The 12,419-nt window shown below is 41.4% G+C and overlaps 1 protein-coding gene across 1 annotated transcript in view; it reads left to right on the top strand.

Moving 5' to 3' along the window:
* The window catches only part of LOC127626865 (G protein-activated inward rectifier potassium channel 1-like), a 23,912-nt gene extending 11,493 nt beyond the window's left edge, over window positions 1-12,419 (top strand). Inside the window, exons 2-3 of the mRNA XM_052102960.1 lie at window positions 2,347-2,563; window positions 10,799-12,419. Coding sequence (XP_051958920.1) covers window positions 2,347-2,563; window positions 10,799-11,436 — 855 coding nt within the window. The 3' untranslated portion in view covers window positions 11,437-12,419. The remainder of the gene's footprint in view (window positions 1-2,346; window positions 2,564-10,798) is intronic.

The raw sequence follows: 12,419 nt of genomic DNA, 5'->3' as shown, positions 1-12,419 counted from the left end.
GCGCTCTCGTCATATGTCACAACTCGCCTGCAATCTCCACCTTTGGAGTCAGCAGCGACTCATATCACAGGCAACCGCAACACGATGGCGGATGCGCTGTCATGACAGGTTTCGCCCAGTGGAGAGTGGAGGCTCCAGATTTGGGTCTGATTCGGCATGGCACAGGTAGATCACTTTGCCTCCCAGGACAACACTCACTGCACGCTCTGGTACTCCCTGACAGAAGCCCCTCTCGGGACAGACGCATTGGCACACAGCTGGCCCCGGGGGCTGCGCAAGTTCCCCCAGTGAGCCTTCTTGCACTGGTGCTGTGCAAGATCAGGGAGGAAGAGGAACAAGTCATCTTAGTGGCTCCTTATTGGCCCACTCAATCTTTGTTCTCGGATCTCATGCTCCTCGTGACAGCACCTCCCTGGCAAATTCCCCTGAGGAAGGACCTCCTTTCTCAAGGACGGGAAACCCTCTGGCACCCACGCCCGGACCTCTGGAACCTCCACATCTGACCCCTGGATGGGATGCAGAAGATCTGTGTGACCTACCACTTGCGGTCGTAAAAACGATCAACCAAGCCATAGCTCCCTCCACCAGACAACTTTACGCCTTGAAGTGGCGCTTGTTCGTGAATTGGTGTTCTTCCCGATCCAAAGACCCGCAGAGATGTGCAGTTCGGTCAGTGCTCTTTTTCCTGCAAGAGTGGCTGGAGGGGAAGCTGTCCCTCTCCACCTTGAAGGTGTATGTAGCCACTATCGTGGCCCACCACGACGCAGTGGACGGCAAGTCCGGTACGTGCTTTGAGTATCTATGTGGACCGCACGCAGAGCTTTAGATGTTCTGAGAAGCTCATTGTCGTCTTTGGTGGATGGTGGAAAGGGACTTCCATCTCCAAACAGAGGTTAGCCATCTCTCTGGCCTAACAGACCCAGGCCGTGCGCGGGCACCCCTTGCGGTTTCGAGTACACTCGACGAGAAGTGTGGTATTCTCCTGGGCACTGGCCAATGGCAACTTCCTAGCAGTCATCTGCAGAGCAGCAGGCTGAGCAACACCCAACACATTTGTGAGATTCTACAATCTCAGGGTTGAGTCGGTTTCATCCCATGTTTTGTCAGGTCTGAACTGGTAGAACTCGGTAATATGGGACAGCCGACCGGGTGTTACACTTGCACCTTGCGCCCTTCACCAAAGTGATCCAAGCTTTCGCTTCCTGGATGATTCTTCTTCCCTAGCCTTCTTGCCTGCGAATTCAGTGGAGGAATTTGCAACCAGACCCACTACGAGTCAAAAGTGGTCTGTACTGGGGTAGGGCTCCACAGGCTTAATTCCCTCTTCAGGAAACACCCTGTGATGTATTTTCCTCGGTACGGTCCCCCTGCCTTGCGGACCTGCGACTCCCTTGGGCAGTCCCACTGCTCCTGGTCGTTGTGTTTGTAGATCTCCTCCCTCTTCAGGTAGGACCTGCCGCCGCTCCCACGTGTGGCCTGACAAACCACGTGGTGTACTGGCCACATATCTCCTCGCCCTAGTCTGGGCAGGATATGGCCTCCGCAGGGTCTTTTCCCCCTGAAAGAATAGGATCGGGAAAGACCGTCTTCCCGGCGCATTTCATAGCGTTAAGATTGCCCCAGCCGCTTTACACTATATGCAAGAGACATATAGAGAGAAAAGGCAACGGCTGCCGGGCTTGCTCCCATGCTGGTCATGTAGCACCTGTTCCCGCCTCAGGGATGCTGGGAACCTAAGGTCTGTATACCACTGCAAATGGCAGTACCTTATTCTTGGCTCCTCAGTGCAAAAACCTGACTGACAGACACACGCCTGCTTCCCTTTATACACATATGTCCGGGGGCGGGATTTGTCATTGGCCTTTTCTCAAGTTCAGAGGTGTGCGAGGCTCCCAAGGAAGACCCCTTGTGTCACTTCATTCGACACAACGTCTCATTCCCTCCCTCTGGGAACAGAGGTTACAACAGCAATGGTGATGTTTATTCTGACCAATGGCTGATGGGGGGAGTGTTTGAGGAACCTGTTTAAAGGCAGTCATTATTTTTGGAATTCCATTTTGTGACACTTGTGGCACAGAAATTACAGACTTTATCACTCCACCTTTTACACACTCGCACATCTAATTTATACATTAATTTTAACCTTAATTCTTGATGTCTAAAAAGTTAATGTGTATGTTATTTGTCAAATACCTGAGTGTTGTAAATGACAAGATACTAATATCACTGACTGATTTGTTATTTGTAATTGCTAAACTGAAACAGTATAAATTTTATTAGATTCCAGAAACAGAAATTCTGACAGTGACATTGTCTTAAAAGCCTCTCTCACCCTGTTTGCTTTAGTCTCGTCAAACCCCTGAGGGCGAGTTTCTCCCACTGGATCAGCGAGAATTGGATGTGGGATTCGGAACGGGTGCTGACCAGCTCTTCCTTGTCTCACCCCTCACGATATGCCATGAGATCAATTCCAAGAGCCCCTTTTTTGACCTGTCCCAGCGCTCCCTCATGAATGAGCAGTTTGAGATTGTTGTTATCTTGGAAGGCATTGTGGAAACCACAGGTCAGTAACATAGAGTTTACGGCATGTTTGTTCCCATCAAGGATGGGAAATCAGTAGAATCCTCACCCTTTCCTTTCAATGCCCTCTCTTTAATATCTTTAATATCTTTCCCTCTGTTTATATCTAACCTGCACTGAATAAAAAGTTTTGTCAGTTCAACAAGTTCATGTGGTAACATTTAAATTAACTGGTTTTGTTGAAATGAAAAAAAGGGTTTAAGATATTAAATATATCTGTATTTCACCAACCTGAAATACTATTGGTAACTTTTTCATATCACATTTTAACTTTGATGTATAACCTGATATGTCTTCTAAGCTTGAATCACATTTTCACTTGTGTTCATTGCTTTATTCAGGTCTAATCACATTCTCACTTGAATGTAAGTTCATTGCTTTTATTCAGGTCAAATCACATTTTCATTTTAATGTAAGTTCATTACTTTATTCAGGTCAAATATCATTTTCACTGTGATGTAAGTTAATTGCTTTATTCAGGTCTAATCACGTTCTCACTTTAATGTAAGTTCATTACTTTATTCAGGTCAAATCACATTTTCACTTTAATTTAAGTTAATTACTTAATTCAGGTTGAATCAAATTTTCACTGTGATGTAAGTTCATTACTTTATTCAGGTCAAATATCATTTTCACTGTGATGTAATTTCATTGCTTTATTCAGGTCTAATCACATTCTCACTTTAATGTAAGTTCAATACTTTATTCAGGTCAAATCACATTTTCACTTTAATTTAAGTTCATTACTTAATTCAGGTTGAATCAAATTTTCACTGTGATGTAAGTTCATTGCTATATTCAGGTCAAATCACATTTTCAGTTTTATGTGAGTTAATGCACCCATTGGATACTTTTCTTCTATAGGGGCAAAAGGAAGTTTGAAAACAAGCTCTCCCCATTCATTTTTATTATATCTGCAAATGGGACAAAAGCACCTACACACTAGAGTTAACGCTGCAGCAGAGAAAGCTGAGAATGCATTGATTTCACAGAGGGTAGAAACAGACCCCTTCCAAACAGACCTTTCGCAATCCCATGCGTCCAACGCTCCATCAGATCTTTCATTAGTGTGTGAGTGCCCTTACTGCCATGTAGTAATGGCTGCTTTTAAAACATGCTTCATGAAGCTTTGAAACCTTTACAGATCATTTGTTTCAAATCAATGCTTTGGAATGCGTATCAAACTGGTGGAGTGATTTCAGCAAACGTGGCATTGTTACTTCATATTGTTTCGAAACGTTTCACGGTTATGCTAGGGGGCATTGATCCTACTGTGTAAGCCTGAATTAGAGTTAAATGCTGGCTGTAACTGATCTCGAGCCATAAAATCAAGACTAGTTGTTCCTGGAGAAAAAAAATAATATTTTCTCATCTCCTCAAATGCCGCCACCCTCCCCATCTCCGCACACCACTCCGGAAATGGTGGGCGCTCCGTCTGACTTCCAACTCCTTAAAATAATTTGTTTGCCAATCATCATGCTAGTCAGAACCAAATTTTTTATATAATCTTAACACATTCCCAAAAGACATGGGTTGTGTCTCCAACTACTGATTGGCATCGCCAGCAGGTGGGTGTGTCTTTAAGACCAGCCTTATTTAATCTAGAGTGGGTCCAATAAAATCTATGTAAACCCTGCCGAGTGCCCCTATTCAGAGTACAATAATCTGAAATTAATCAATTTGTTTGTACCACTGCTACAGGGTCTCTATAAAGTAACTTAATCCAACCAATAAATGTACTCCAAAACCCATACATTTCCAAAGTCTTAAAAAGATAATCCCATTCTATCCCATTCTAAGAGAGATGGCAGTGACCGGAGTCTGATCATTTGCTACTGAACACATGATATTGATGAAAAAAAACCCACCTGATCTGTATGTATAAAAGATGTCATAACTTTACTTGACAGGTTAGCAAAAATGTTTGCATTTTTTTTTTACATCTAGCTGGATCAGGGTAATTGGATGGTAACATTCACACTCGCTTGGATCTCTGTCCTTTTTAAGAATCAGACTGATCTGGGCTTAGTCATGGTTGGGGGAAGCTTTCCATTCTTTAATGATTCCATATAAACTTCTAGCAAAAGTGGAGCCAGTTCTGTAGCATAAGATCTAAAAACATTCAGCGGCAAAACCATCTGGCCCCGGAGCCTTGACTGTAGGCCTTAATTACCTCGTTAAGCTCCCCCAAGGTTAGCTCAGAATCCAGAGAATTATTTTGCTCAGTCGTCAGTTTAGGGAGTTCTAATGGTTCCACAGATTTTTGGATATCTTCATCAGTAGACGAAGACATGGAACTATAAAGATCAAGATAGAATTCTTTAAAGGCATTATTAATATCAGTGGCCGAGCTAAACATTTCAGCACCAGAAGATTTCACTAAGGGAATGATTGAAAAAAAAACTCTCTGCTTTATATATCTAGCCAAAAGCTTCCCTGCTTTGTCCCCCGCCTCAAAATATGACTTTCTTGCCCTGAATAACCAAAACTCCACTTTCTGTGACAAAATAGTATTATATCTGTATTTCAATCGGGTCAATTCTCTGAGATCATCAGACGACATTTGGCGCTTCAGCTCTGCCTCAGCTTTTTTAATATTCCCTTCCAACTCGACAAGTTCTTGTGCTTTGTATTTTTTGGTAAATGAGGCATATTGCATGATCCAACCCCTAAGAACCACCTTAAGTGCCTCCCAAGCTATGCCAACAGAAGATACTGATGATCAGTTGGTCTCCATATAAACACTGATTTCAGTCTTTAACATTTGTTGGAAATAAAGATTTTGCAACAGGGATATATCAAAGCACCAACTATATGATTTATTTTTCTCCATATGTGGCAACATCTCTAATCTCACTAGGGTGTGATCTGAGACTAAGATGTTTCCAACTGATCAACCACAGATGAAATGAGTGACTTAGATATATATAAAAAAATCTATTCTAGAATAAATGTTATGGACTGATGAAAAAAATGTATAGTCCCTACCAGATGGGTTCAAAAGTCACCAAAGATCTACAAGACCCAGATTTTTACACATCCTGTGAAGTGTCAATGTTTCTCTAGGGGGCTTACATACTTCATATTAAAGTGTCCTCCCAATATTATATCATGCAATTTGCAACATTCCTTCAAGATAAATAAAAAAAGCCCTAATCATCAACGTTATGCTATGTTAGCTAAAACCAAACTTTGCACCTGAATTTCTGCTAATACAATAGTGATTCTCCCTAATTTATCTTTAATCTGTTTGAGAGATTTTAATTTTTAGATGTTTACTAATCAATGTAATGACTCCCCTGCTTATACTTGAGCCAGCACTAAAGAAAACATGCCCACACCGTAACCTCCCAGTTTTTTCCCATGTGCTTCTTGAAGAAAAATTATATCACATTTCTTACTCTAAAGAAAATAAATAACCCTCCTTTGTTTTATTGGGTGCCCCAACCCATTCACATTCCACATGGAGAAAGATAATCCACTCATATTAACATTTGACCTGTTGATATAATAGAAAAAATAAATTGTGTGTCAAAAACTAAATTATACAAACCACATTCCCTATTAGTGCAACAATCAAACCCCAAACTCCCCCGAACCAACCAAACAGAAAAAAGAAAAATGTGCGCATTAACCCCACGCATGACATCGCCAACCATCGTCAATCCCTCTAAACTCAAAAGGTTCATGTATGCCTACGAGAGTCCCCACAACAACTTTGCCACTGGATTGCTCACAAATTCCAACCGATATAAAGCCGTTCAGTTTCCTTGGACAGACAAACAAGTGTTCAGTGAGCCAGCTGTTTATGAGTGCAGCAGATGAAATAATCATTCCAATGTCCTGCAAAAATACTCCACAAAACAAACTCCAGCCAACAGGAGGGATATGTGCAAAGAATGAACAGATTCATCCACAACTGTCCCGAAGCAGTGTTATTCAACAAAACAAGCTCCGGCCTCTAGGCGGAACCAACACAAGAAACAAAACAGGCGTCCCTGTTCCTTGGATGGTCAAGAGTCAAATTCACTAGTGGTTTACTCACCCATTGTTTCTATGAAGGACATTGCTTGTTTTGGGCATAAAAATACTTTACGGCCATTCTTGGTGTCTATTCTCAGTTGGCCGGAAATATTAGTGCAAAAGCGATTTTCTTTTGATTTAAGAGTTTCTTACATTCATTAAACCAATCACGTTTATTTCTTGTCGCATACGCAAAGTCCGGGAACAAGAAAATATTGTGATTCTTCCAAGAAAGCTTTCCTTTGCTCCTTGCCTGGCGCAACACAAGATCTTTATCAGTTGATCTCAGAAATTTGTCCAGAATTGATCAGGGCCTGTCTCTCTCAGTGGATCTGTAAGCCGGGACTCTGTGAGTTCGTTCGATTTACAGCTTATGGCCTGTTATGTCAAGCAGACTCGGGAAGAACTCATCCAGGAATTTCAACATATCTCTGCCTTCTTCATGCTCAGGAATTCCAACAATCCGTATGTTGTTCCTTCGGCTCCTATTTTCGAAATCTTCTAGTTTTTCAAAATGCCTTCCAGGTCTATTTTGGTTGTGAGTGGATTAGAGGATAATTCCCTTTCTGATGACTCCAGATAATTGATCCATTTCTCAACATCTGCCACTCTTTTTACCAACTCAGAGAATTTTGTTTCCATCACCGTAATCAACGTATTACAGCGAGATCCTCCGAGTCAGCATCACCAACATGTTGGACAGTTGATGCTAAATTTCCTTGGCTGCGCCATCCAAATTGAGTCCCCAGTCCCCAGGCCCATCAGAGGTTTCGGCTTGACACGTAAGTGTCTTTTAATGTCTAATCTCACTGGATTATAACATGAAAATAATAAAAAAAACTCGCAAAGTGCGCAGAGCTCGTCATTTACTCGTCTGCTCCTCACGTGTCGTCACGTGACCCTCCATACTTTGTGATATTTGAAGAGATTTATTTGTTTTACAAAAGGTGAATCTGGAATTTTGACTATTGTACATAATAATGCGCCTTCATTTTCTTATTTTTTATTTAGTACACCTAAAATTAGCAAGTATAAAATTGCTACATATAGTAATAGTGTTGATGCATGCAGTATTTTTAGCGCTTCGAAACAACAAATCATTTTCCTATTCAGCTGACTCAAAGTTTCTGAAAGCTTTGTTTCTGCCATCACTGTTGTGACACGCTAGTTGACGTTATGCTCTCTCCTATGTTTAAAATGTGAAGTTGTTATCCCAGCATGACTTCCATCACAAAATGTTTTCTTCATATGTACATAAGCTCTATTGAGCTGTATTGGAAATTGTATTTTGGTTCAAAGTAACTCTATAAAGTTATGCAAAATTCCTTGTTTTAGATTACATAAACCTGACTACATTAGGTTACAACAACGAAATTTGTTTTTATAGTGGCACACCTGGCTCAAAGATGCGACATTAAAGGGAGACGACATGGCAATTTCAACCCAAAATAATTTATTACAACAAAAATAAGATAAACCAAAACAAAGGTTCCCCAAGCCGGAGCGCGGCTCTGGCAAACTGCCTAAGCAACAGCTTAGAAGCCACCAATTCACGTCTGCACATTGTTTAAATGAGGTGCCATGAAGAGTCTCAGGTGCACGTAAGTCACGCCCCAGTCACCAATCAGACCTACAGTGAGGAAAATAAGTATTTGAACACCCTGCTATTTTGCAAGTTCTCCCACTTGGAAATCATGGAGGGGTCTGAAATTGTCATTGTAGGTGCATGTCCACTGTGAGAGACATAATCTAAAAAAAAAAATCCAGAAATCACAATATATGATTTTTTAACTATTTTTTTGTATGATACAGGTGCAAATAAGTATTTGAACACCTGTCTATCAGCTAGAATTCTGACCCTCAAAGAACTGTTAGTCTGCCTTTAAAATGTCCACCTCCACTCCATTTATTATCCTAAATTAGATGCACCTGTTTGAGGTTGTTAGCTGCATAAAGACACCTGTCCACCCCATACAATCAGTAAGAATCCAACTACTAACATGGCCAGGACCAAAGAGCTGTCCAAAGACACTAGAGACAAAATTGTACACCTCCACAAGGCTGGAAAGGGCTACGGGGAAATTGCCAAGCAGCTTGGTGAAAAAAGGTCCACTGTTGGAGCAATCATTAGAAAATGGAAGAAGCTAAACATGACTGTCAATCTCCCTCGGACTGGGGCTCCATGCAAGATCTCACCTCGTGGGGTCTCAATGATCCTAAGAAAGGTGAGAAATCAGCCCAGAACTACACGGGAGGAGCTGGTCAATGACCTGAAAAGAGCTGGGACCACCGTTTCCAAGGTTACTGTTGGTAATACACTAAGACGTCATGGTTTGAAATCATGTATGGCACGGAAGGTTCCCCTGCTTAAACCAGCACATGTCAAGGCCCGTCTTAAGTTTGCCAATGACCATTTGGATGATCCAGAGGAGTCATGGGAGAAAGTCATGTGGTCAGATGAGACCAAAATAGAACTTTTTGGTCATAATTCCACTAACCGTGTTTGGAGGAAGAAGAATGTTGAGTACCATCCCAAGAACACCATCCCTACTGTGACGCATGGGGGCGGTAGCATCATGCTTTGGGGGTGTTTTTCTGCACATGGGACAGGGCGACTGCACTGCATTAAGGAGAGGATGACCGGGGCCATGTATTGCGAGATTTTGGGGAACAACCTCCTTCCCTCAGTTAGAGCATTGAAGATGGGTCGAGGCTGGGTCTTCCAACATGACAATGACCCGAAGCACACAGCCAGGATAACCAAGGAGTGGCTCTGTAAGAAGCATATGAAGGTTCTGGCGTGGCCTAGCCAGTCTCCAGACCTTTGGAATCTTTGGAGGGTGCTCAAACTCCGTGTTTCTCAGTGACAGCCCAGAAACCTGACTGATCTAGAGAAGATCTGTGTGGAGGAGTGGGCCAAAATCCCTCCTGCAGTGTGTGCAAACCTGGTGAAAAACTACAGGAAACGTTTGACCTCTGTAATTGCAAACAAAGGCTACTGTACCAAATATTAACATTGATTTTCTCAGGTGTTCAAATACTTATTTGCAGCTGTATCATACAAATAATAGTTAAAAAATCATACATTGTGATTTCTGGATTTTTTTTTTTAGATTATGTCTCTCACAGTGGACATGCACCTACGATGACAGTTTCAGACCCCTCCATGATTTCTAAGTGGGAGAACTTGTAAAATAGCAGGGTGTTCAAATACTTATTTTCCTCACTGTACAAAAAACAAAGAAACAACCAAACCACAACACCTGGGTCATAACAATAGTTTACATCAGGTAGAAATAGCTCCTTCAAGCAACAATTCATATGTTCATTGCACTGTATGTATAGTATAATTGTAGTGCTCAATAAATGTAAAATCAATAATAACTTGCAATGATGCACAATCTATTCACAGAGTGGGGTGACATGAGCCCTCTCTTGGTTGATTAAAGACCAGATGCACTGCTGTGATCCCGACAATCTGATATGGCTTGCTGGGAGGCTAACAGAACATTGCTGTAGTCCAGTCTTGATATGACAATAGCTTGGACCAGGACCTGCACAGCATATTCAGGGAAGAAATGTCTGATTTTCTTGATGTTTTAAAGTGCGAACCTGCAAGACTGGGTGGTTAATGAGATGTGAGCTTTGAAGTTAAATTGGTCATCTACCACCACTCCCAGATTCAGGGCTGTCCTGATTGGCTTTAGTGTAGTTGAACCAAGATGAATAGTGAGGTTGTGGTCAGAAGATGGGTTGGCAGTGATTACCAGAAGTTCTGCCTTGGCAAGGTTGAGCTGAAGGTGGCATTCCTTCATCCAGGCCGAGATCTCCGAGAGGCAGGCTTAGACTGTGGGGTCATCAGGATGAAATGACAGGTAAAGCTGTGTGCGTATCATCTGCGTAGCAGTGATAGGAAAAGCCATGTGCTTTAATGATCGTCTGAGTGGTGAAGTGTAGATCGAGAAGAGGAGGGGTCCAAGCACTGATTCTTGAGGAATACCAGTGGTTAGCTAAATGCAACCAAGCATACATTTTCTGGAACTGTTGGTAAAAACGTTGGTAACACTTTACAGTAAGATTTCTATCTTGTACAAAATGGTTTGTTAGTGTTAACTAATACAACCTACAACCTGTTAACAAAAAGTAAAAATTATCCCTGGTCTTCCCTGCTCTGAATCTGAATCTTCCCTTTCAGGCATGACATGTCAGGCACGAACATCTTACACAGAGGATGAGGTGCTGTGGGGTCACCGCTTCCTACCTGTCATGTCGCTGGAGGAGGGATTCTTCAGGGTCGACTACTCACAGTTTCACAATACGTTTGAGGTGCCCACTCCTCCATACAGTGTGAAGGAACAGGATGAGAAGTCCTCCCTGCCCTCCCCTAGTCCTCTTCTCTCCCCTACGGTGCTTGATGGACGCAGTCGCAGAGAACGGATCTTCTCCTTAGATGGGGTTCCCCAAGCTATCGAACCAATGTCCAAATTACCCAGCAAGCTCCAGCGTATAAGCTCCAAGAATGGTAAAGAGGTCCTCAAAACTGGAAGCTCTCAGGTAACAGAAAAGGCCTCCAGCACGGGTGACCTGCCATTCAGAGTGCAGAGGCTGGGATCGCTGTTGGGTCAGGGGGAGGCCGAAAATCAGCTTCAGCTCAAAGCTATAAAGATGGGTCCAGAAGCCCATACCCGGTCAGCCGGGGAACTGGAACATCACAGACTGCTTCCAGTGCCTGTTCCAGTTCCAGGGCACAACCTCAACCCATTGCCTGAGTCCATTGGACGGCCAGAGGACAACCTTCCCCCTAAATTACGTAGAATGAATGCAGACCACTAAAATACTGTCCAGTTTATTGAGTATTATTTAAACTCTTTCTTACATAGATATGAACAATGAGGAATAGGAGGTAGATATGGCTCTAAAAATAATTTAATTATTTGAATAATATTTATTTAAAGGCACTTTACTGTGATTCTTTCTCTCAAAGTGTATGAAAAAAAAGTGTATGTCTCTTTGTTCAGTCAAACTCATTGCCTTTTGCAGACTTTGCCCTCAGTTGCACTACCAGTCAAGTTTGGACACATTTTACATAATTTATTTAAGTCATTATCTTAAAAATCTTTTGATTTAAAGGCTTATGCTCAATTAATTGAAATTGTTTTGTAGACAAACAAAATTTGTGCAAATTTCTTTACTTTTTTAAAAAACATTTATTTTGGGGGAACTCCTTCAATACTGTTTAAAAAGCATCCTAGGTGGATACCTCATAAAGATGGTTAAGGAAATGCCATAATCTAGTGTGCATAGTTGAAATAAGGTAAAAAGTGACTACAATTAAGAAGCCAAAATTTTAGATCATTTTTATTTGTTTAACATTTCTTGGTCAATGCATAAGCATAATTCAGTTTGTGTTATACTATAGTTTAATAATGATAGAGTGAGTGACCACAATTTGACTGGTAGTGTACATGAGAATTGTTGATGTTCTGAATTCAATTTGAATTCCAATAAATATATAATGTAGATATTTAAATATTTTATATAAATTAAGCACCTTTATGGAATTATAAACACAAAATATTCACATATATATTTGCTTATTTATACTTAATTAAGATAATTAAGTTATTTATTAAGAATTTATGTAGAGGAATGTTTACTGGTATGTACAGGCTTTTAATGTTCAATGTTTTTTTTTTTTTATATATAATTTCTCTGGTATTGTTACAGAACCTTACAATGTGGGCACAAGATAACAATTACTGCAGTTCATCAACACAAGACAATTTTGATAATCTTAATAATTTCATTATTAATTT

The sequence above is a fragment of the Xyrauchen texanus genome, chromosome 33 (genome assembly GCF_025860055.1).
Source record: "Xyrauchen texanus isolate HMW12.3.18 chromosome 33, RBS_HiC_50CHRs, whole genome shotgun sequence".
Taxonomy (NCBI): Eukaryota; Metazoa; Chordata; class Actinopteri; order Cypriniformes; family Catostomidae; genus Xyrauchen; species Xyrauchen texanus.
This window is presented reverse-complemented; position numbering and strand designations above follow the sequence as displayed.